Source organism: Syngnathus acus, chromosome 1 (genome assembly GCF_901709675.1).
Source record: "Syngnathus acus chromosome 1, fSynAcu1.2, whole genome shotgun sequence".
NCBI classification, from domain to species: domain Eukaryota; kingdom Metazoa; phylum Chordata; class Actinopteri; order Syngnathiformes; family Syngnathidae; genus Syngnathus; species Syngnathus acus.
Genome location: NC_051087.1, coordinates 9,001,119 through 9,026,964, shown reverse-complemented (window position 1 = coordinate 9,026,964; position 25,846 = coordinate 9,001,119). Strand labels below are relative to the sequence as shown.

At 41.8% G+C, this 25,846-nt stretch overlaps 1 protein-coding gene across 1 annotated transcript; it reads left to right on the top strand.

Moving 5' to 3' along the window:
• Positions 1 to 1,199: 1,199 nt before the first annotated feature.
• On the top strand, positions 1,200 to 25,110 carry adcy9 (adenylate cyclase 9). Its single transcript, XM_037257873.1, has 11 exons — positions 1,200 to 4,807; positions 13,783 to 13,973; positions 14,700 to 14,798; positions 14,897 to 15,171; positions 15,683 to 15,785; positions 17,164 to 17,381; positions 17,455 to 17,614; positions 18,927 to 19,069; positions 19,437 to 19,466; positions 20,175 to 20,457; positions 20,551 to 25,110. Exons 1-11 carry the CDS (start codon positions 2,926 to 2,928, stop codon positions 21,550 to 21,552), a joined length of 4,386 nt encoding a protein of 1,461 aa, XP_037113768.1. The 5' UTR covers positions 1,200 to 2,925; the 3' UTR covers positions 21,553 to 25,110.
• Positions 25,111 to 25,846: the final 736 nt, after the last annotated feature.

Genomic DNA, 25,846 nt, shown 5'->3' with positions numbered 1-25,846 from the left:
ACATACAAAACCTGACAAGCACGTGTATGGCTGCAATTAAAGTTCCATTTGTACATATGTGACCTCATAAAACGTGTATGTGAAGTGTGTTTGCCAAGCCTATTGGCCAAAGTGCTAACAGAGACTTTATCGGTGCAGCTTTATCAGCTCTATGAAAAGGACTCTTGTGGAAGCTCTCAAATACAAGTACACACACGCGTGCACACGTCATCCACATGCCACTGGTAAACACACTTGAACAATGCACACAGGGGTTATGGTTTATTGGAATCATATTTCATTGTTATCACCAGAAAAGTACAAGCACACAAACACACTCACAATGAGTCAGTGAATTAGCATGCTTATTGTCAAGCAGTGTGCAAGCCTGCTGTTGACAATCTCATCACTTTAACTTCTCCTGGAAGTAATGATTAAAAATAGAAATGTGTCATAACACCTTATGGTCTTCAGCACATAGAGATTTAAGGATTGGACTGTTATGAAGTCCATGCAAAGAAAAAATAACATATATATAGTCAGGGAAAGAACAAGTTGAGTGTGGTTGCTCCTCCTTTAAGCACGTTAAGGCAGTCAGTCAGTGACATGTGACCTGAACGGACACTCATTGTGGAAACCCACCCATCTCCAGCTGTGTCAAGACACCTATACGACATAGGGACCAAACGGAAACTCAGAATTGGATTTAGGAAATAAAAGCATATTTTCAGTATTGGAGCGAAGTCTTGTCTTTTTCCTTCTCTTTCTCCCTCTCTATTTTAATCTCGAAGGAAGTACTAGACAAATGGGTAGATGGATGGACAGAAAGATACAGATAGACAAACGGACAGACAGACAGACATAACACTAAGTGGCGATTTGCGGGTGTTTATGAATGTTGGTTGGAGAAGATGGAAACGGTCCCAAAGACATTATTCAGATATTTGCAAACAGTTGTAACGGTTGCAGATATATATTTAAGAAAATATATTATTATATTCAAGAAAAGATGAAAACATTTCATTAAAATAAAACACATTATCGTCACAACTGCAGGGTGTCATGGAATAATCAAGGATTGGTTCTCTGTACCAGCGAGTGAATAAATTCATGTACTCATACACAGTCTAAGAGCGGTGGAGTATTTGGGACTTTCATGCGCTGTTTTGAACGGAAGTAGTATTGTTCTGCCATGGCGTCGAGCTTTACAAGCTGGTCCCACCATCCCACACCGCCACAACAGCTGGGGGAGGATTTCCGAGCCCGTCACAGCGAAGATGGTGGCACCTCCAGGCGTGTGGATGTTCCGTTCGCCCGGTTAACACGCAAAGCATCCACGGGAGTGTCTTGCCCGGATAGATAAAACCCGCGTTTTAGCCAAAGCGAGAGGCTTGCAAAAGGGAGGTGACAAGCGGTGGACTGAAGAGGACGCACACAAGCCTGAGCGTGCACTCCAATGTGTGTCGGACGCACACACACATCCAGACAAACTAGTGCCATCTAGACCCTGAGGAGTTGGTTCCGATAAGAAGTCTACTGTCTGTTTTTGGCTGCCTTTGGATCGTCTTTGCAAGGATACGCGCGAGGGTTTCCTCTTGTTTGCTCTGGGGATTTCTCACTTCTTCGCCCAGGGGGGATGTGAAGGGAGGAAATCGAGCTCCAAATAACTGCAGCCCTCACTGGGTCTCCTCTCTAAACGCAGGAAATACGGCGTGGGGAAAAAACAACAACTTTTTTTTTGGAGACGTGCTCTGAGGCTGACGTTTTGCACGACTTGAATTGAAAGTAGTACATTTTTACCACAACCACACCTCTCTGGAATCCAACGCCGCTGGATATATGGAGAAAAAGTATTCGAATGTTAAATCCCGCGTTGTGTTGTTACTATTGCTGAGCTTTGATCATCACTATTTATAGAGCAGCCTCGACCCAGGCTGTTCCTCGTATCTTGTATGTTTTGCCAACTGCGCGCAACAAGTTGCAGTCACTCCCAGTTGAGGCAAAGCGACGCTAATTTGGGCCAGTGGTTGGTATTTTCTCTGCTTCTCTTTTCGGATTACGCTCTCGGAATAGCACATACCTCTCCCAACCCTCTTTGGAAGGTAGAGAGGGGGGGTGGGGGGGCACACACGGAGAAGATCCGGAGCGGCAGTTCAGGAAAGGACGGGGCTGGATCTATGGGAATAGGCCTGCCTGTTTGCCAGGCCTTGTATACGAGCTGGATTCTGGTCATGGATTGGGCTCCGAAATCCCACTCTCGGGAAGATTTATAAGACTAACGATGGAAGGAATGAATGCACGGAAATCCAATTGTTCAGCAGGCTGCTTGAGAAGGAATGCACAAGGTAAAGTTGCCTGATTCAGAAACCATCCCCATCCAAAAATATTTTTGAAAAACATTTTTAAATCTCGCCAGCATTTTTGTAAGTTTAAGGCTGCTGCAGCGGTGGAGTTTTAAAAGGCCACTGGACTGAGTGAAGGTGCCATTTGTTGCAGAGCTGCTAGGGACCGTTTTAACTTTTGTACACATCACCAACTGTTGACAGCCCACATCTGGATGTGCTTTTGCGACGCAACCATGGATGATCAGTGTTGGAGACGGACTCGTTTGTGACTGTTGTTTTGCTGTGGAGAAACTCCGACGCTCTTTTGCAGAGTGACGCTTGTAATGCGAGTAGTGACGTAAATCCAGGGTCTCGTCATGAGCAGCTCAATAAGGTGGAACGGTGCGAGTGAGTGTTTCGGCTCCTGTGCGTGGAGCAAAGACGTGTGCGCCTCAGCGTGATTATTCCAGCAAAAACACCTTTTGCGCCCTCCCCGTTCTTCCCTCCCCGCAGTGCCACATGTGAACACACAGCGCCCACGCAACACATCTAATTGCCTGAGCGCCATTCGAAGCTATTAATATTTAACTCCACTCCCTCGGCCCTCCTTTCTCGCCTCAATATGGCCACGCTGCAACAACACCGGCAGCTTCTCATGCACGCCACAGAAGTCAGCTGCAATTCCAACAGGGATGGTGACGTGACCGTACGGATTACCAACAGTACGCTGACGCCACACGTGCAACATCGTGAGGCGGTTAGGCCTCCCACCAGTGTCGTCGGAGGAGTCCGAGGCCGCGAGGATAGAAGTAAAATGAACCCTAACCTCCACAAATACAGTATTTCCTCCAGCTGCAGCTCCGCAGACTCCAGACAGGCTGTGACCTCGGCAACAAGGGTGCGCAGGAAGGCACCGCCGCTGTTTGAGCGCTCCGCTGCCCAGTGCTGGGACCCCAAGTTTGACTCGCCCATCCTGGAGGAGGCGTGCCAAGAGAGGTGCTTTCCCCAGACTCAGCGGCGTTTTCGTTATGTCCTGTTCTACCTGGCCGTGGCGGCTGTGCTCTGGGCCATTTACTTTGGTGTCAATCGTGACCGCTGCCATCCCATGACCTTCCTGGCTCCCACCGCCTCCTTTTTGGTCCTCTTAGTGCTCCTCTTCTTGTTCACCTTAACTCATTACTACACGCAACTGTACAACCAAACGTCACTGCTCCTGATTGCGGTCACCTTCGCCATCACTTTGGCCCCGCAGATCCAGACTGCGGGCTACACTGAGCTGGAGTGGGCTCACCATGCAAATGCTTCACACCGTTTTTCGGACTTTCAACGATCAATTTGTATCTCGCCAGTGGCTACCTTCTCGTTGTGCATAGAGGTCCTGCTGTTGCTGTACAGTGTTCTCCATGTGCGTCTGTATGCTTCAGTGATGCTGGGGTTCCTATACTCTATTTTATTCGAGGCATTAGGGTGGCTGCCGTTGCTTCACAGAAGCTACGATTCGCATTCAGGGAGTTCCAGCTCCAATTGGGAAACGGACACTCTTCGATGGCTAGGTCCAGCCAAAGCGCTGCTTCACCTGTGCGTCCACGTCATCGGTATCCACTTGTTCATTATGTCAGAGGTGCGCTCTCGCAGCACCTTTCTCAAAGTGGGACAAGCCATCATGCATGGCAAGGACCTCGGGGTTGAGAAGGCCTTGAAGGAGCGTATGATCCACTCGGTCATGCCCCGACGTGTCGCCGACGAGCTCATGAAGCAGGGTGACGACGAGGGCGGCGGGAGCGAGAACTGTAGCAAGCGTTATTCCTCCGGTACCTGCTCTGCCTCAGCTGTCTCAATCGGCACCGGCGGAGGTGTCGGTGGAGCTTCGCCATCGCCAAATTCCACCAGTCCCAAGAACTACCCGCACAACAACCACAAACGCAAGAAGACCTCCATCCCGCGGGGACAGATCATATTTCGACCTTTCAACATGAAACGAATGGAACCCGTTAGCATCCTTTTTGCAGATATCGTGGGCTTCACTAAAATGTCCGCCAATAAGTCTGCACCAGCCTTGGTCGGTCTTCTCAATGATCTCTTTGGACGATTCGACCGTCTCTGTGAACTAACCTGTTGTGAGAAGATCAGCACACTGGGTGATTGTTATTACTGCGTCGCAGGTTGCCCTGAGCCTAGACCTGACCACGCCTACTGCTGTGTGGAGATGGGCCTCGGTATGATCCAGGCCATCGAGCAATTTTGCCAGGAGACGTGTGAAAGCGTCAGCATGCGTGTCGGTGTCCACACCGGCACCGTTCTGTGCGGGATTCTCGGAATGAAGCGCTTCAAGTTTGACGTATGGTCAAACGATGTCAATCTGGCCAACCTGATGGAGCAGCTTGGCGTGGCAGGCAAGGTCCATCTGTCTGAAGCCACCGCTCAGTTCCTGGATGACCGTTACCAGCGGGAGGATGGTCAAGTGGTGGAGCGAGCTGGAGAAAGTGTGGTGGAGAAGCTGAAGGGTGAGTCAATGTTGTTTACCTCTTATTTTCTTAGAGTGCACTTTCAAAGGAAGAGCGTTGAACATCTAAATATCTCTGTGAACTTTAGTCCTCGGTCACCAAGGCTTGAGTTGGGTCACTGCATGCCTGAGAGCATTGAAGTATGTTATCTGACTAGTTTGTCTTGTTGAAACGGTCCACTAGATGAGCAAGAGAACATGGTGATAAGATTAGGAGATTAGCGCACCCGTAACTTGCACATTATGTGAGTGGAATGTGTTTTGTGGCTAAAATAGTCAAGAAATGGTTGTGGCACAGCTGGGACAGGACCTAGATTAAGAAAATAGATGAATAATACAACCAGATTAGTTATCATGTATGGAAAGAAAGTTACCTTGGTACATACGGTAGGGTTTAGCACTCTTAGCAACCATTTTGAGCTTTGAATGTTTTGAATTCTGTTGAGAAAAGTATCCATCATGTTAGGAGAAGTCCAGAGCTGTGAGCTGTGTGATGGTCTTGAGTGAGCAAAGACCTTGTGTCAGACAGTATTCGCACTTGACTCTAAACAAGCATGTCATCATTCTGTATTTTCCGAGTGAATAACAACAACAGACTGATAGTGATACGCAGCTTTTGTTGCGGGCGAAGTTATGAATGCAATCTAATTTCCCTTCGAGACTGTTTGTGTAGGAAAAGTGTCCCGGCCTCTTTCCCTTTGTGAGGCGTCAAACTATCTCATACATGGTGTCCCCATTTATGTAGTCGAGTATGTATTTATTTATCGGAGGTGATGTGAAGGAATTATGCTGAGGCTAACAAACGACTGGAGTAAATGTATACGGGAGGAACTGGAAGGATCCCGTGCAAAAGTGAAAAACCGAAATTGAAATAAAATCATTTTCTGAATGTGCACTTAAATCAATTGGTTTCTTGATAGCTATTTTATAAGCAGATTTGTTTAATCTGTTGAGCTTTTTAGGCTCAATTGGTTGAATCCTCCTATCTCAGTTACACAATGCTGGCTTTTTAACAAATGCAGTGTATTGTAGAGTTTCCACATTTGAGGTCTGGATCTTCAACAATAGTGTACACATGGAATGCTTTTTTTTGAATTTATTTGTTTGTGTAAACAGGTGCATGGCCCGCATGTGCTTTAGTGTCTCTTTGGCTACACAGGCCCATTCTTCTTTACAGGGCGTTGTAGTGGGAAGTCCATGCCCTCCAGCTAGTTAGTTTACGTTGACTCAAACGTGCCACTTAAATATGCAAGCGACAAGATGGATGGATGGATCGAGGCTTAATTGTAACCAGGCCAGTCCCTCTCGGCTTTTTTTTATTTCCCTTCGATTATCTCTGATCGTTTCACTTCTAAAAATGTTTGCCTTCTAAATCTTTTTATTTCCATGTTGGCTAAATTGTGAACTTGTGATATTAGGGTCTTTGTTTTCTTTTCTGCCCATTAGTCACATGATACACCTTGAGTGGTACCACCGTCAAAATGAACAAGAAATTGAAGAAAATGAGGTGGTCTAATATTTTTTTCCATGCCAATGTGTGCTGTCTTGAAATTACAGCACATTTACGACACAATACTTTCAACCTTCAAGAACTAGTTTGTGCTGTGTTTTCATCAATACTTAGAGCATTTTATTAAGCATTCAGTTTGAACAATGTGGTTGTAAATACCATTTTGCACTCGAAAAAAAAATCATTAAGCCGCTTCAGATTTCATAGTCTTGGCAGTCAGAATTTTGGCTTACTCTTAAATAGAATGGAGCTATTGTTGATGTTATTAGTTACACAGTGTAGTGAAAACACTTTTTTTCCCCATTCATGCAGTGATGGAACTTGCTGATCACATAACAGACTGGAGGTACAAAATTATTGGATTATATTGTGTTTTCATACCAAAAAAAACAACAGATTTTACTGCATGGAGCTCATCAGAATGGCCATTAGATGTCCTTGTAAGAGAGATATAGTTTGGTAAATTCTCCTCCTTTGTGTGGGTTACATTTCAGAACACCCTTGCAATAATTGAAACCTGCGATATAGAAAAACACCCTAGGGAAGATTTTTCAAGGTCTTTAAACACAATTTTAAAACAAGATAGAGTAAGATCAATAAATAACTCAAAGGGTTGTACCGGTTTAGTTAAGTTGTTCCCGACTGAGGTGGTGAGAACAAGCATCAGGCACAACATATGATGGATGGATGGATGGATGGATGGATGGATGGATGGATGGATGGATGATTGATTGATTGATTGATTGATTGATTGATTGATTGATTGATTGATTGATTGATTGATTCGAGACGAGGTGTTGCATCTCATGGATGTTGTCACAGTTGTGAACACTCTATGTGAGGTCATTTTACATTTATGGTCCACTTTGTAAGTTGGAATATTTAAATATTTTCACAGGACTTGCATAGTGCATTTGATAATAACGTATGCATTTTTTTAAATGATGAGTGTCTGTACTCTATAATGACAGGCCTTTTAATGGCGTGAGCAAATTTTATGAGGAGCCAAAGTCTGTAGGGTTTGTCTAAATGGATCTCAGGTTGCCGTACTGTCATGGTTACCTTTGACAGAGATTTTGATTGAACGTGCTTCTATCAATTTCAATCACTGTCGTCTGCCTTGAAACATACACCAAAGTAAATTGTGCTTCACAAAGCATTTAAAGCAATATAAAGGTGATTTAGCTTCGAACTAACAGCTTCAAATAGCATTTGATGTTCATATTAAAAGGCAACTCTTGTCTCTTATTGCCATGGCGACCCCTAAATCACCTGCTTTCGTGGTCTTTAAAACTGGTAGACCAGAAAATCTCAGGGAAGGGACTATGGAGAGTATTAGACAAAGAGGTGTGCAAGTAAACAGCAGTGTTGTGTGGAAAGACATTAGAAAGAAGAAGAGGGAGGAAGAATGGAGAACAAGCCGCATATCTTCTGGTCATGACCTTTTTCCATGGAGTTCCCACAGTCTATCTTAGGGTAGCTCGGGGAGTTATTATAATTTTTTCTTTTTTTTTTTTTTGTCTTTGTGCCTTAAGAGGACGCTTTATGTTTCATCCGAGACAGTGCATTAAAAGTTCACATGGAGTTGCCATAATTTCAGAAATTTCTCATGCGTGTTTGCTGGATTAACAGACCTTTCTTGCAAAGTGCAGAAGTACCTCAGGAGACATGCATGGGTTCCTTTACATAGAGGCAAGCTTGGTCATTTCTCACTCGAGCACTGTCTACCACAGAACACCAGAGGCACTTAGTGTGAAGTGCATTACTTACGTGCATTGAGCAGCTGTGTGTATGTGCGTGTTTGTGAGTGTGACGTCGATGGTGTGTGTCGCCACATCTCTCGAGAAGCCACACTCCAGCCGATTGTTGCAATTCTTTGGATATTTTGATGCTCTAGATCTCTCTACGGCCAAGGATATGAACATCAACAAGTGAGCATTAACACTAAGCTTAATCATTACGTAACGAGGGTCTCAGCTCATTTTACAGGAGGCTGACATGTTTTGCTGCCTACTTTCTGCTACGGATACCCGAGCGAGACAAATTGAGCCAACGTAGATCTTGCAACTGCAATGATTATAGGAACAACAAATGCAATGCTTACTTCATCACTTAAGCAAACTTGACATTGCTGATGATTGTTTCTATGAATTAAATGAGATCATTTGGGCTTTGGGGAGCTTTTACGTGTCGCATATTAATAAACTTGACAGAAGCTGCAGCCATAGAAAATGAAACCAATTCAAATTGAATTATATCAAACCCCATGTATCGAGAATCGTATTGAATCGTCTTTTGTGAAGAGATGCACACCCGCAGCTAATATGTCTTTATTTACTCCCAACCGACTCTTTGTAAATTTGCACAGTCACATATGGTGAACAGGAGGGCGTAAAGAAAGGGAGATTTCACTGAACTGTGTGTACTAATAAAAAAATCAAAAAGAGGAAAGGGAAGGGTATTTGAAGGAGTATCATGTGAGAGTCTCATCCCACGGTTCCATCAGCGTGTCCAAATATGGATCTGGTATTGCACAAGCGGCTGTTCTCAAGACCTGCCACCGACTGGGCAGAAAACTAGAGGCTAGGAAAGGGAGGGGAGTAGAAAAAACAAGACCTAAGGGAGAAGGGTTAAGTTTAAAGGAAGACATGAAAAATGATCGTGTAGTTCAGACACAAATATAAAGATAGGCAGTTTGAGGTGCTGATGGATGTAGGTTTGGCAAGACAACAGAGAGGAGATGAAGCTTCGAGTGATATACAGTGCATAAGTAAAGTTGGACGACTAAGGCCGGATCTGTGAGGAAAGAAAGCAATTCAAAATCTATTTTTAGCCTGGGCGCCGTTTACTTAGTTGCAGACAGCAGATGAAAGTGAGGAATGACAAAAAAGTTTGGTGAATACAGTAAGAGGCTTTAGCCGTAAATTGTTTGCAGTTTAACTTGCAACAACAGTTGCTTTGTAGTGTGCTGTGTTGCTGGAACTCTGGCAATAACATTATGGTTGCATTATGTTGTATGTTGGTAGACAAATGTTTTTGCTGTGTGTATGTAAATGGACTAATAGATGCTAGGTACATGATGTTGTTGTAGTAGTTCACAGAAAGACATTTAAGTTCATATATATGCTCACCATTTTTTTACGGCCCTTTTCTACTTTTATACACCCACTCAAACGGCCACAAATGAGAAGCATGGTGACCAAAATTAGCCATACAAAAGTGCCATTTTGACAGTAAATGTGCTGGGACACCGACAACGTAAATGTGTAGAGCAGGGATGTCAAACTCATTTTTGTCGCGGGCCGCATAGTTGTCATAGTTTCCTTCGGAGGACCATTATGACTGTCAACCCAAATCAATGTATGATTACCTCATATTATATACAGTAAAAGCTACAAAACAAACTGATGACTAACCAGTTTTGAAATCAGAGACTAATAAAAACTGTTCACATTTTAAAAAAGATGAATGGAAAAAAAAAACTAGCAACATCTCTATTTTTAGAAAGTAAAGACAATTTGTAGTATTGACACAAAGTTGATGCACAATTTGTCTTTGCAAGCCAAATACAATTACACAGTGGGCCAAATTTGGCCCGCGGGCCAGAGTTCGACACCACTGGTGTAGAGCATGTGCACAAATTAATCAATTGACCAAAGTAATTTGCATAGCTTGGACCAAGTAATGTATGCCTGAGATGCTCCAGCAATGGTGTTCCTTTTTAGCTGCTACTTGTTAAATCATACAAGGATGCTGCATTTGTAGCAAAATACAGACAATTTCAGGAAGAGCTCAAATTTGAATAGGAAAAGAAATCTGGTGTGATGTTTAAAAAAGTTTGATATACATGGATACCCACGCAAGTCTGTCTGCTCAGTCATGTCAGCAGTAAAAATGGATATTATATCGTGTTTTACCCTTCATGTATGTGTTTTTTTCTTCATTTGGGACTTCTTGAAGCTGATTGAGCATATTTTCCTTCGACATCAACACCACAACTGTCGTCTTTTATTGAGTATAGTATAGGGCGTACCATTTTATATTTCCCTTAGTGAATGTAAAAGTACTGACCAAGTTCCCAGTAATAGGATCTGTGTTTCAACTCTCACATCTGTATGGTCAGCAGAAACAGTCATGAGTAACATCCTGTATAGTACCACCTATCAAGCCAGCAATAAAAACCAACAGTATTTTAGTGACCAGAAAGATATTATCATAATTACCACAATATTGAGACGATTACCGTAATTTTCGGACTATAAGTCGCGGTTTTTTTTCATAGTTTGGGTGGGGGGGCGACTTATACTCAGGAGCGATTTATATACATATATATGGGTTTTTTCACTTTTTTGGGCATTTTATGGCTGGTGCGACTTATACTCCGGTGCGACTTATAGTCCGAAAATTACGGTAATAAGAAAATCACAGAAATATACAACAGTGATGACAACATGATGATAACAAATGAATGTAGATTTGTCATGTTCAAAAGTTATTTTTTTGTACATAATACTTGAATGTCTCAAAGGAGAAAATATTCATATGTCACTATTCATGCTGTTAGACCCCAGTTAAGAAAGATAGATACTAGATAGATAGTTAGAAAGACTCAATAACAAAAAAAAAAATTCATTTCCAATTTGTTTCACAGCAAGTGCATGGTAGTCAGAAGTTAGAGAGTGTGCGATAGAATAGTGTTTTTCTGAGGTGCGTGTCCATGGTGTTTATGATCTTCTGGTGTGCATGTGGAATTTCACGGCACAGTTATGCTTCCTCTCCATTCATTCTTTTCTCCATTCATTCATTTTTTTCATTCATTCAAGTGATAGCATTTGATGAAGATCAGTTTGCACTTTACGTGTGTGTGTGTGTTTGTGTATGAGAGATCATTGTTGACTTGTTCTTTAATAAGATACGTGGGGCAAATGTAAAGGTGCAACACTGCTTTATGTACTTTACATAAGTCAAAAGAAATACTAATTGTGTCTGTCTGTCTGTGCGCATGTACATGCACGTGTGGGTTAGGACATGCCATTTATTCAGTGAGACAAGCAGCAGATGATGCATATTTCCTGTAGGTGTGTCTTTCGCCAAGAGTCATGTTATCATACCAATACACAACACAATTGGGATTTTTGCAGCATCGGGTATGTGACCCCCCCCAGTGAGGATAAGTGGTTCAGACAATGGACAGATGAAATACAGACAGAATGGGTGGGAATGGATCGGATTTTAATTAGTACTGTACTGCATTTTGGGTTTCCTCCTGAAGCATTCAAAGAGGCCATTGATTTAGTTAGAAAGCTGAAATAGAAGCGTACGGAATTTGGGTTATGTAAAGTATGCTATACTGAGTGACCTTCAGAGTGTTTCTTCCTCTGTCGGTCGCCATCACGCCAACATTTACTCTTGTCAGCATAAGGCCATCTATATAAAGTCTTAGGATGGTTTTTACTATTCACATTTCCACTTGAGGAGTTTTTTTTAACAAGACGTTGAATTGTTCCTGCAGACTCTTGATCGATCGATGCAGCGGTTCTTAACATTTTTGGAGGGACCGAGCTCCACCAGTTTCATATGCGCATTCACCGAACCCTTCTTTAGTGAAAAATAAAATTCTACTTTTCAAACTCAAGACAGGAATGTTTTTTAACTGGTGCACAAAATGAGCCGTGCATGAACATTGTTCCAAGTACAAAACCAACACGATGCATGAACTCAAAACAAATCATATACCTGCAAATCAGTGTGATTTCTGCTGTTGCCTTTGCGAGACCAGTTCAGATATATGTCATCATGAATTTACACGATAAATCAGATGTGTTCGGACCCCTGAGACCGACTCACCGAACCCCTAGGGTTCAATCGAACCCAGGTTAAGAACCACTGGATTGATGAAATGTGTAACGTGATTGAAATGTGATTACAACAGCGCAGGAACTCTCACAGGCGCACGCACGCTCGGAAAACCTCGATCAGCAAGCAATAAACTCAATGGATAAAAATATAATTAAACAATGTAAAAGTAGTCTATTTACTCAAGTAATAGTAAAATGTGTGTTAAAAATAAATGGTATATTGCTCAATGGAATGTAAAAGTATTTGTTTCTTTTTATAATATATTTACTGAAGTAATAGTAAGATGTGTGTTGCATCCAAACTACTCTGGCCAGAGTTAATGTAGCATGTTACCACGCACCTCTGAACAGTCGATAGCAATCACGAGCATTTCATGACTTTATGGACACGTCTGTCTTCTCAAAGGACACGTTTCATGTGTGAGAAAAGGCCTCAAAGCCCAAGTTAAGCTCGCTGCTGGCAGAAAAGATGAGAATTACTGCCAAGTTGACTCTACTTGCAGACTAAGATAAATTGATTTTTAGTTGCGCATCTTGACTAATTTTATTTAGAAGAACAAACAAGCAGGACAGAGAACTCTGATAAAAGTCAGTCATGGTCATTAGTTCCACAATCTACAATTTATGGTTTTGTGTTTGTGTGTGTATGAGTGTGTGTGTGTGTGTGTGTGTGTGTTTGCAAAATAGCACTAATCAACACAATCTTAACAAGACAGTAACAAATGACAAATTGTAATATTTGTGTCAAGTTTGTAAACTTGATTTGGAAAGCAGCAAGACAAATGAGTAATGATTTTCTAAATGGTAATAATGTTGTCTAGAAAATGAAATAGTGGCTAACCAAACACACACATGCAAACACATTTTGTTTGACTTTGTTTGTTTTAGTAAAAATGTAGCAAATATACTCTAGTACACAAACCATTTCATGAGCACACCCACTCAGCATCAGACTGACGCACATGCTACCACATGTGGATCCACACAATGTTTGTCCCATCTAAAGCGGGCCAACTCTTCAGCTCATGTTTCATTCGACCGAAATTATTAGATTTCCAATTGGGAAATCATTTCATTGTTTTGTTAGGGTCAACAATTGAATGGAGTGCACTCTTCATATTTTGCAGTGAATACTCGTATGTACTCCCACTATACATCGTTATTGCAAGATTGTTTCATATAAAACTAAGATATTGCTGTTCTATCTTGCAAAATCATTGCATCTCGGGATACCTTTATAAAGTCAGGAAATAAGTCCATCTCAGCTGAAAATCACATGACCTCACGCCGGCCAACATGTAGCACCTTTCGGTCTTTGAGCACAAAGGCCATCGAGTTGGGTTAGTCGAGCGTATTTGGAAAGGCTGATAGCAGTTGGCTATGGGGCAATGCTCTTATTCACTGTTTGCGTATCTCCTTGTTGGCCCTTCAGTGGTTTGAACAATGAGCTCTGGGATGATGTGTAAACAAACAGTAATGCATTCCCACCTGCTTGCCATGGCCGTTTTGAGTGTTTTGAGCATAGCAGCAGAAATGTAACATCAAATGATTCCAATTTGTTGCTTGTTTGGTTTGTAAAGATTTGTTTTCCTTTCTGCTTCTCCTCAGGTTTGAAAACCTACCTGATCTCAGGAAGGAAGTTTGGACATGATGCGCAGTGCGGCTGTTCTCATCCGGGAAGTGATTTTGTTGGGATGAGCCTGCCCGTCTGTACACAGTACCACGCTCCTGAAATCATCCACGGGGGTATCCAAGCTGCTGAACCCTTGTTGCCCAACCAACCACCAGACATGACCGGGGTAGGTCATAATAAAAACAAAAAAAAGAATACATATAGTCTGTCTGTTCAATATAACACATTAAACACAGTAACAAGTGTTAATTGGAACTGCTGTAAAGCATGCTGGGAATGCTGATTCTCTAATAGTGGGTTATGAACCACTCGTGAAATACTAATACTATAGAAAAGTCCACAAAGTGATATAGTCTTTAGGAGGAATATGTTAACTAATTTTTTACATCTCCAAGGTTCAGAAATGTCGGTTTTGCCTCACAGTTTGCGAGTCAAACTTAGCTTTTTGCCCCTGACACACATTGAATGGCAAAACTGAGAATGGCGGATTTTAAAAATGATTGGTGAAGATACCCAGAGAAGCTTTGGCTGCACGCATGCAGATTAACTTCTCTAGTAGGAGGCCGAGGCAAGCTTGGTACTACAACCATTTTGGGGACATTGTGCCCATTCCTTGCAGTATTTCTCACGCTCCATCAAGTTTCGTGGGGGGCGTCAATGCACCCCTGTACAGCCATTTTCAGATTTCTCAGAAGTGGTTAATCGGTTTAGTCGGGGCTCTGGCTAGGCCAAAAACAGTTCCGTTACTTTGTTGTCACAGACTAAAATCATAACCCGAAGCTACATCTCCTCAATGCAACAAGACAAGTCTTGCGACCCACACTGAGCAAATGTAAATAAAGTCCTGAAGCCAAAGCATTCATGTGTAAAGTTCACTTCCTTTGTTGTGCAGCATCCATGTGCTTCCCGCCTTGAGGTGATGTCTGAACAGGGTGATGAAGTGGCTGTGCTCAACGGCTGCCAGGATGAGCGCAAGATAAGCGGCGCTAAGGTGGAGCACACGCGCAAGCACTCAATCTCAGCAACTTTGAATGTGTCCGTCACCCCTTCATGCCCATGTCCTTGTATCTCTTCGTCTTCTTTCTCCAGTTCCTCGCTGCTAACAGCCTCCGAACGGCCAACGGCCTCCTGAGCCCCCCACTGGATGATCCGGTGAGGGCAAGTCAGAGCTCATTGTGCGACATGCTTCAGGAGAAAGAAAAAAAGACGAGCACAAGCACGATGACCGGCGCCAGTGTTGCTATGGCAGTTGGCGCCGGACCACCGGGAACAGGCATGGAGCACTCTGCTCTTATTCAGCTGCGTGCCAAGAATTTTCGAGAAAAGAGCGATGCTCACTTTGTGGATGTTATCAGAGAAGACAGGTGAGCAAGTGGAATTTCTCACCCGCCGATGCCAGTCAGACATGACTTCAAATGTTCTAAACTAGGGGTGTCAAACTCTTTTTTTTTTTTCACGGGCCGCATTGTCGTCATAGCTTCTTTCGGAGGGCCATTATGACTGTCGACCCAAATAAATGTATGAGCACCTCATATTACATACAGTAAAAGCTACAAAACAAACTCGTCTTCAAATCAGACGAGTAAAAACTAGTCAAATATTTAAAAGAAGATATTAAAAGTGAAGACAACTTGCAATTCTAGTAATGACACACGAATTTGATGCACAATTTGTCTTCGCGGGCCACATAAAATGATGTGGCGGGCCGTATCTGGCCCCCGGGCCTTGAGTTTGACACCTGTGTTCTAAACCATTGTCATTATTCTTCTTCTGATAGTGTCAAGTGATGAAATAAGCGCTCTTCATGTTAGGTGTGCTATTTTCTCTTGGATATATTGTATACTTATATAGTTGGTCTTGCTCCTCTGTTTCCAGTCTGATGAAGGATTATTTTTTCAAACCACCCATCAACAAGATCAGCCTCAACTTTCTAGACCGACCCTTGGAGACAGCCTATCGCAGCAGCTACAAGGACGAGGTATCAACATATTACATCACACACATCATTTTCCAAGACAAGCTATGAAAATGTCTCCGTCTTATGTATTGCCCCATGCAATAGAGGTTTGCAGTTGTTTTCACTTGTTTCCAAGGAAAAGGCCCAGTGGGTGGCCACAAAGAGGCCATGCACGTCACAAGCATGTGGCCCCCTGCTGTTGCGCCAGTAGTACTAAATAATCCACGTTGTCATTTTCAATCTGTGTATTTTATTGCAGCAGGGAAACCAGGAACGTCTGAAATTTGACATGTTTAGTGAAAATTTCAAATGAGAACTTTGATTGTGCCCTAACTTGAAAGGTGCATACAGATGGCAATTTCACACAAAAAAATCAAAATACTACCACACTATGGAGAAAATAATGAATTGTTGTTTTCAAACGATTATAATTACTAGGATGTTTTGAGCTCTTGTTTCATGACATTCTTGTTTGAGACGATTATGCTGCCAGAAGGAGCTGCCACATGCAGCTCAGCTTCTTATAGCCGTCTTCATATTGTTTATCTTCAGGCCACATCTCATGCGCAAGAGTACACCCAAATAGTGCTTTCGAGTTCTACAAGATGAATTAATTCATTAAGATGGCTCTTTTGTCTGACATTAGACAAAAGTGGTGATGTGAACTGAAAGTCAAAATAAACTACCAGTATATATGTATCTCTAATTATTGGTTATACTAGATGTCTGCACTTACCTTCTTGAGCATTGTTTGATTGACAGTCAGATTGTCTCTTTACAAAAAAAAGCTAATTTAAGCATATCATAGTTGCCATGTGTTTTTGTTTTGGCTTGGAACATTTTGAAGTTTGACCTCTTTAGGCGTCCTACTTCCACGCTGATTTGTAAGTAGCCTTGAACCTTGCGGTTGAATGACCCATTTTTATGTTCCTATTTTTTCTCCTTACAATGTACAAGTGACCTGACTTATGGGTTTTTCGAGATACGAGTCATCATTTTGCTGATACACCTGGGTGAAGTTTATCGTGGAGCTAAACATAAAGTTCATACCATGTACTTTTAACCAAATGACAGTTTGGCCTAATCCTTACGTATGTGGAAAACACCATTTAAGTACTACTGTTAAGAATCGACTGTTGCAATTTCAGAAACCTTTCAGAAATTTACAATACATTATTGGTATATATTCTTTGTCCTCTGTGACGATAACTACTATTACAGCATTTTACAGGGTCACTCACAGTAATAGTAGTAGAAGAAGAATGTCCTTACTTGAAGACCGTTCCATATGTTTCATGTATGTCAGTATTTAGAAATGGATGTAAAGCAAGGAAGCAACTGTGATGCATGACGCAGTCAGGCTTTCGGGCCGTTCACTTCTCTCGCTCTTCTCCTTTAGGTGAAAAATCAAGTCCAAGAACAGACCTTTGCAAGCTGCACGTTCAGCTCGTTCCTTGACGTTCTTCTGAGCTGTTTTATCTTCTTGGCCCTCACCCTGGCGTGTTTTCTTCCCCCATTGGTGAGCTCATCCACCGTGGGGCCCCCATCTTCGGCATCACTTGCTGTGGCCCCTCTGGCTGGCCTGCTGGAACTGGCCTCTCTGGTGCTGTCGATACGGTGAGCCTACAATTGATGAGGGGTTATGCATTTTCTGTGAACGAGACTGACGGTCACATCTCCTCTCTTGTAGCATGGCCTTCTATCTGGAGGAAGTGATGAACTGCACCCGCTCCCTAATTCTGGTGGTATCTGGCTGGGCTGCTCGTCACATGATTGGGGCCGTGTTGGTCTCCCTACCGGCTGTCTCGGTCTTGTCCCACATGACCTACGGGATTCAGCTACCTCTTCAGGTAAACCCTAGCCCTAGTTTTAATTGTGTTTTACTGTACTTCCCAACTGAATTGGAAGTAGGATTTGTACTAAAAAAAAGGTAAATATGATCAGATGTGAATCGTGATTCCGAATTCTGCTAAATTGAGTCATGCACTTGACTAGCACATTGTGTGGTTTTTATCGATTGAGCTTGCTGAGCAAAGTGGATAGTTTGAAGGAGCGTTGATAATAAGATTTTCGATGAATAGGACTCGACACTGCTTGAAGTGGGGCATAAGATGGCGCATCGTAGAAACAAGAGTTCAGTTATTTGCACACCATTAATCACAAAAATACGCCTATCTCCTAAATATTGGGAATTGTACTCTTTGCTTACATCCCCCCATGTTTGAGCTGCGAAAATATGTATCCACTTAGGGCACAGGTGTCAAACTCAAGGCCCAGGGGCCAGATACGGCCGCCACATCATTTTATGTGGCCCGCGAAGACAAATTGTGCATCAAATTCGTGTCATTACTAGAATTGCAAATTGTCTTCACTTTTAATATCTTCTTTTAAATATTTGACCAGTTTTTACTCGTCTGATTTGAAAACGAGTTTGTTTTGTAGCTTTTACTGTATATGATATGAGGTGCTCATACATTTATTTGGGTTGACAGTCATAATGGCCCTCCGAAAGAAGCTATGACGACAATGCGGCCCGTGAAAAAAATGAGTTTGACACCCCTGATTTAGGGCCTCAGGTGGCTGGAATATAACCCACACAGTCGCTGCGAGACTTTGCATGCCCTGAGCAGAACAACTAGCCTCACGAGCTGACAAGATTCCAAAGACTTTCTCGTCCACGGCGTCACCTCCGCACTTGGTGTTACGTGGGTGTGTGTAGTTCCACATAGCAGACACCAAAGGGAAAGTCAAATGTTTATTAAGCACAGTAGCGCACGTCATTCAGCCCGTGGCTCATACGACACGACGGACATTTGCGCACATACTTGTTGGTAGTTATAATCACAAGGCTTTCTGTTCCAACATTTTACATTAGCCTGAGTAACACAAAATAAATAGCACTTGGGAATTTAAGTAACCACATAAATTCGATCATGGGAAGAGGCATTTTCAGAGGTGTGGACATAGCGAGTTAGCTATTTGCCTGATTATATGGTAGAAATAGGTGATTGTAACTTAGTTACTGAAAACTGAGGTTTGACCCAAATATCTTCAAATATGTAGCATGTATTTAGAAACAAATCTCAGGATTCACTGTACATGGTCTATAAGACGTTACTGGTCGGTGAAGCTGAATTCCTTTTTGCCTCCTCTTTCTTCTAGCTGACAATGTTCTTATGCTGTGCCACTATCATCGCCATCATCCAGTACTGCAACTTCTGTCAACTCAGTTTTTGGATGCGTTCGGTCTTGGCCACTGCTACAGGGATCGCCATGTTGCTGTTGCTTTATAGCCCCTTGCACAGGTACAGGTGCACACAGTATGCTTGTAATAGTTGTACCACGCCTTCTGTAAAAGGCGAATTCTGAGAAGTTTGAAGGGGGGCATTGTGCCGTCGTGGTCGTCAAGGAGGACGTGCATGCCAAGAAATCAGCATATAGGCTGTAATTATGAAAATAAGTGTATAATATAGTATATCATAATTAAATGTTTCTATCAAGCTACTACAGCTAAATTGTGTACTCATACAACTCAGTCATATCAGTTTTTCTCCAAGTGAAAATCTGTATTTGTAAAATTGATAATACTCTGTTGCGTTATTAGTGTCCTGGTTTGTGTGTGTGCGTGTTACATGATTGCAGTTCTGATTGACAACACTTTCTCTCTTTCAGCTCCAGTAATAACAATTTACCGGTTCATGGGTGAGTGTTTCCATGGCAACAGAGGTGTATCTCATGGATGAGTGACATTTCCAGGGTCAACAGGCGCAATGGCTTGCTTTTTATAGTTTTCTTAACTGCAGATTTCAGTCTTATTATTCCACCCAAGCCCTCTCTCCTTGTCACTTTCTCCGTACACCAGCAGTAATGGCTGCTAAATGTGACTTGTGTTAATAATGACACATACAGCCTGCATTTTTGATCAACCCGTCGCATCTCGATTGGTATACTTGAGATAGCTGATCTTCCTGGCCATTTTTGTTTTTACAAATTTTTGTTTTTCTGTGTCTGATTTTAACTTTTCACAAGGGTGCAGTATCAGCTATAATAATTCATAGAATAAAATGGTCTTGAAGATGATACGGCACCCCCAAGAATATTTATGTTTTGAAGTTTATGTGTAGTTATGAACGGCAGTTCGGTTTTTCACAATTACGTGGAAAATACACTATGATAAAATGCTACCTAAAAAGAACCTTATAGTCTTTATAAGTTTGGGACAGTGTCACAAAGTGCACCCAGTTAACTGTATGGATTTATTTTCTAGTTAGTCACAGACTACGTATGAGTTTTTATTTCACAACAGCAGACAACAAAGCAAGCTTGTTAAAAATGTTTCCTCAAAATTCATTGTTTGCTACAGTATGATTTGAAGCACTTGGTAATGATTCAATGTCTTTTGTCCCTCAGATCAAACAGTTCCATATTACCAAATGTTGGGTCAACTTCACAATCAGACCATGACGCATCTCTAAGACCTCACAATCTTCTGGTGCCCGAAGCGGTTCTTGCCTTCTTCCTGCTTCTTCTCCTCGTCTGGTTCCTAAACCGTGAGTTTGAGGTCAGCTATCGTTTGCATTACCATGGCAACGTGGAGGCCGACAAGCACCGCTTCAAGATTCAGACGATGAGGGACCAGGCGGAGTGGTTACTTGGCAACATAATCCCCATCCATGTAGCTGACCAGCTCAAGGTGTTTGCCAAAATTGTCACCCAGAAATATTTGCTTGATTGCTGTGACGATGAAGTACACACCTCTAATACTTAATCGTTTAATTGTACCCAGGTAACACAGAGCTACTCCAAAAACCACGACAGTGTGGCCGTGATCTTTGCCAGTATCGTAAACTTCAGCGAGTTCTATGAGGAGAGCTACGAGGGTGGCAAAGAATGCTACCGTGTCCTCAATGAGCTAATTGGAGATTTTGATGAGCTCCTTCGAAAACCCGAATTCAAGAGCGTGGAAAAAATCAAGACAATCGGCGCCACCTACATGGCGGCATCTGGACTGAATGTCCAGCAACTAGCAGAGAATGAAGAGGACTCTACGCACGCTCACCTGAGAGCGCTCTTCAACTTTGCCCTGGAGATGATGGGAGTACTGGACGACTTCAACAAAAACATGCTGGGCTTCGGTTTCAAGCTCCGCATAGGATTCAACCACGGGCCGCTGACGGCGGGGGTGATCGGCACCACTAAGCTGCTGTACGACATCTGGGGAGACACGGTCAACATCGCCAGCCGCATGGACTCCACCGGTGTGGAGTGTCGGGTGCAGGTGAGCGAAGAAAGCCACGCTGCGCTCAGCGCCATGGGCTTGGAGTTTGATTACAGGGGTACTGTGAATGTGAAAGGAAAAGGCCAAATGAGGACCTTTCTGTTCCCTAAAAATGGCGAGTGTATGTGCCAAGATCAACAGGAGCTCAGTGCCAGGGTAGGACCCTCACCAGCGGCATCAGTGACAAACACAATATCAAATGTTGCCCAGGCAGCGCCCACCCGGCCTCCCTCCTCTCCGTCCACACCTCCGCCGCACTTCGAATGCGCAGTGAGGCCCAAGACCGTCTCGGCTTCGTCCACAGAAACGGGAAAGGAAGGATATAGGGACCCTTCACAGCAAGCCGGGGAATCGTCCACCAAAGACCGTCACTTCCTTCGCCCTACTTCTGACCTTGTGACCTCAGAAGGTGCACAAATGGCCCCTCAGGCGCAGTCAAGTGAAGAGTATATCGGCGAGGAGGCAGATGAGCTAACAAGACTCAATGAGGAGTTTTATTCCCGCCTCTGATCCTCTTAATCCTCCCATCCCGATTTGTTTTGTTTTTTTTTTCTTTCCCCGCTGCTGCCCCGAGCTGCTATTACTCCAGGGCCGTTTGCTTGTCCAGGCATATGTCCTTTTCTCTTGGCAAGTCCCGAAGAAGAGGAAGATGGTTGAGGTAAAAGAGGAAAAATCGCGACTCACGTTGTTAAATGGAATTTAATGTTTGGGTAGACTGAACCTGTGTTGAGCACAGTAGAGAAGAAGGATGACGGGCGAAAGGGGCAAAACCATATTTTGTTGGTATAGTTTTTTTTTTTTTTTAAATTCACATTGTCATTAAGTGCCTTCAGGACTAGAGCAGAACAATTATGAATACCGAACAAAGTTTTAAGTCTTTGTGTGTGTTTTGGTTTTCCCCACATGTAGACTGACGAACACTCTGTGGTTTCTTACATGACACTTTTCTTTTCAGTGCAAAAAAAATAACGATAGTTGTGCCATATCATTCTAACTTGATCTAAATCTTACTAAAGGGAAAATCATTTTAGATTCCTAATAGGTGCCAATGCAGCATTACAGGCTGAGCAGGGAATTATGGGAAGAATGAGGGAATCACATGAAGCAGTGTTAACTTTTTCTATGTATTCTACTTTGACATGAGGGCTATATACAGTATTCACTTGTGCTCACATTTTAAGAGAATATGCTACAAAGTAGACTGCGTGGATTCGATTTTGATGGAAATGCACAGGTCTTGCACAATGTTTTTTTTTTTTCTTTCTTCCACTACCACTTGTTTTTAGAAGTGAAATATCTCAAACAAAATGTATTTCCTCTCACAAAATCAAATCAAAAGCACAAAATAAAATAAGATTTAAATTAGGGCAAAAAAGGGAGCATCACAAATGGCAGGAAGGCACTTTAACTAGACTTGATACTGTGACCCGAGAGCTTTCCTATGCACGTGCTTTTTTAGGCCCGTATTGATTTGAAAATTGTCCTCATTGACGTTCAAATATAACGGTCACACAACAACCTCTACTTATTTGACTAAATCTGCAAAAAGTCAGAATTACAGCAGATGACATCAGTGGATAACTGTAAACAGTCACTTCAAGCGGGATTGAAAAGATTTTGAGTGGAGTGGAGTCGTATGAATGTGAGGGACAGTCACTGTGTAGACAAAGATGGTTCAAAGCACAGAACATTCATTGATTGCCTTAGAAGAGGAAAATAACACATTGGTCAGTTCACCTGTTCTATTTATTCAATATTTCAGTGTTTTCTCCATCTTTCTGTGTGATTGTCGTTTTGGGACACAGCCTCTTAATTGAGGGGGGCCTCTACTGTATCAATAGACTTAATAATGTGCCACTTTAATGGTGTGATCATCGTAGCCTAAATTTGTTGTTTTGTGGTGCCTACAGGTATGAGTGTATTTGTGAGGAGTTTGCCTTTCAGAATGCGTGAGAGTAGATGTCGGTTGTATGATCAGATGGGGGAAAACATGCTTTTGTGCAAATGTACAGTATCTACATTTCTTTTGCTTAGTGAGATTTGTACACATTTTTCAAATCTGCATTAACTGCCTGCCTCGGTTATTATCGCGTCTGCGTCAAACGAAGCACTTGTTTTCTTTCATGCGTGAGAGAGTTTTCCGTGAAGTCAATAATGCAGATATAATCGCAGCAATGAGGCACAAGAGGAAATCAATTTGCCACACGTTGAACCGATTGCTGCGCATCGGGCAATAACCCGCATTGATAAGAGCGAAATTACATCCATGTCTGGCAATCACACAAATACACCCCCCCCCCCCCCAAAGTGTTGACTTTTAACTGCACAAAATTGTATCTATAAAAATAAAGACATTGTGTTCAACTCGCATCATACAATCGTGGAATCTGTGGATCTAAGTAATCCAAAAATATTCATTTAAATTTCAGCTTGTCAATATATTTAAAAGTGCAGAATTAAAGCAACTGTCAGAATTGATTTATCATATTCTACCTTCGCCCTTGTGCCCTCCAAACTGTACTACTAGTGCCTTCTGAACAAAATACTATAACCGTGACAACAGCGTGGAGCCTGTGGTTACGCATCACATCATTACAATGCAAGTACATTCATTTCTCTGCGGTATCAAAACTTTGGAGACGCAATAGTCAAGTTCACACCAAGTGCTTTATGGGGTGAAAACCTTGTCTACTTTGCTTTTATTTTCACTTTTCATCAACTTTTAGCCTCTCAACATGCACGTGACCAAGCCGAATGAGAATATCCGGTTACAGGGTCAGTTAAATTCATTCTTGAATGAGCAAATTCCAAAGCTGATGTCAAAAGTTTCTTTTCAAATCTTTTCATAGATCTGCTAAATTTGATGCATGAATAAAAGTATACTGTACATCACCAAACCTTTCAGGATAGAAGACAAACATGGTCTTCACAGAGCCCGACTCGGAATGACCCCTCAAAAACAGCTCCTGTTTCTATTTTTCCTCTCTCTCTTCATGTTTTTGTGCTTTATTTATGACTGTAAAGGTGTCACACGCTAATATGGGACTGGATAATAACAAAGCTAAATTCCCAATATGTATGATGGAGACATGACTGTATCTTGACATCTTAGAGACAGACAATGTTTAATTTGATTTTTTTTGCAGCACATTGTTCATTTCAGTATCACTCATTTGACAAATGTTTCAAATGAATATATTACATAACTCAAAACATTCTTCTTCAAGTCCCTCAGTTTTGCTCATTTAGAGGACACGATTGATTAATTGAAAGCATGTATTGCAAGAGCAGAAAAAGTGAAGTGGCCTTTATTTAAAATAAATAAGTACATAAATAAAGAAATATATACGTATATATAAAAAAATAAATGCTTGTTGAATTTAACACACAATGAATCACATTTTGTTGGGTAAACAAAAATAAGGAATAAGCAAAATCAACATTTTGCTGGCATTTCATAAACTCGATGCAACAAAACAATCCTAGTCTGCCAAATGAATCTGGACAGCTTATCAATAATTAAGCCTTAATTTCAGTGTTGTTCTATTTTTTGTTCACTGAGGCAAACATGAACGTTGTTTGACAACAATGCTTTTTCCTTTATGCGTTGGTTTAATGCTCATGAGATGTATTATGTATGTTTTGTGCACATTATCCTATATCAACACGTGATCATTATCTGTACACATTTTGCACAAAGCACTCAATGTTTGTACATATGCAATCAGTTTGTCACTTAATTGTTTTTATACATGCGCTTGTGTTCGATTTTGCCATTAAACTATGAAAATGAGACGCCTATTCTCACAACTGATGCAATGCGTGCCAATTTGAGTGTGAATGTTATGATTTTCATTACTCCTTATTTTTCAGTATGATTGAAATAAACCTGCAAGCAGACTAAATTGTTGTGAACACTGTATAAAGATGGCTTCTTGTCACTTATGAGCATTGCAGTTTTGTTTTAGTGTTATTTAGATGATCCCCAAAACAGTTTTTCATTATTTTTTTTTCAATATGTGAACGAAGAGTGTGTAAAAGAGTGTATAAAACTGTTTGACCAAATTATTTTCTGCCTGAGTTTTATGAACTTAGATGTGATTCTTGATGTTGATTGTTTGCCAACACTCACATTTTCTTGAAGCTGGACAAATCTTATTCTGATTAATATTGCATTTGTGGAATATACATTAAGCAAAAAATTCACCCAGTTTTATTCATCTCAAGGGGTGCAGGGGCAGCCATGATTGGTTGTGACCTGAGACTGTGATGTCATTTTCTGTCAAAATAGATAAAAACAGGTGGATTTTGCCAATTTAATTCATATTCGACATTGCGATAATAATCAGAATGCTGTGTTTAGACTAGTGGGGGCACATAAGAACATATTGTAAAGAAAATTCTGGGGCTTACTTCCCCTTTAAGAACCTAACATTACATTATGTCCAAGTATGAGATCTTCCAAAATAGTTATCAACTGGTGAGACAGTGGGTTTCAGAGTCATTATTTTAGTTAGGCTAGGATGGTCATCTAACAAATGACAAATTATCAACATATGACATTTTGAGGTTTGTGTATGGTATGGCCACATGGTACAAGAAGGCACACTATGTAGCCATTTTTTTCTGCAACTGTAAATGCTTAATTTTGCTGGAATATTTTTTTTTACATGGAGTTGTCAGGTTCATCATCAGTTTCTTAAGGTGAAAGAACTTTGATTTTGTAAGCATGGGTAGTTACTATGTCTAAAAATATTAAATACATGATCCTAAAAAAAAACAAAAAATGCAGGATATGAAGCTT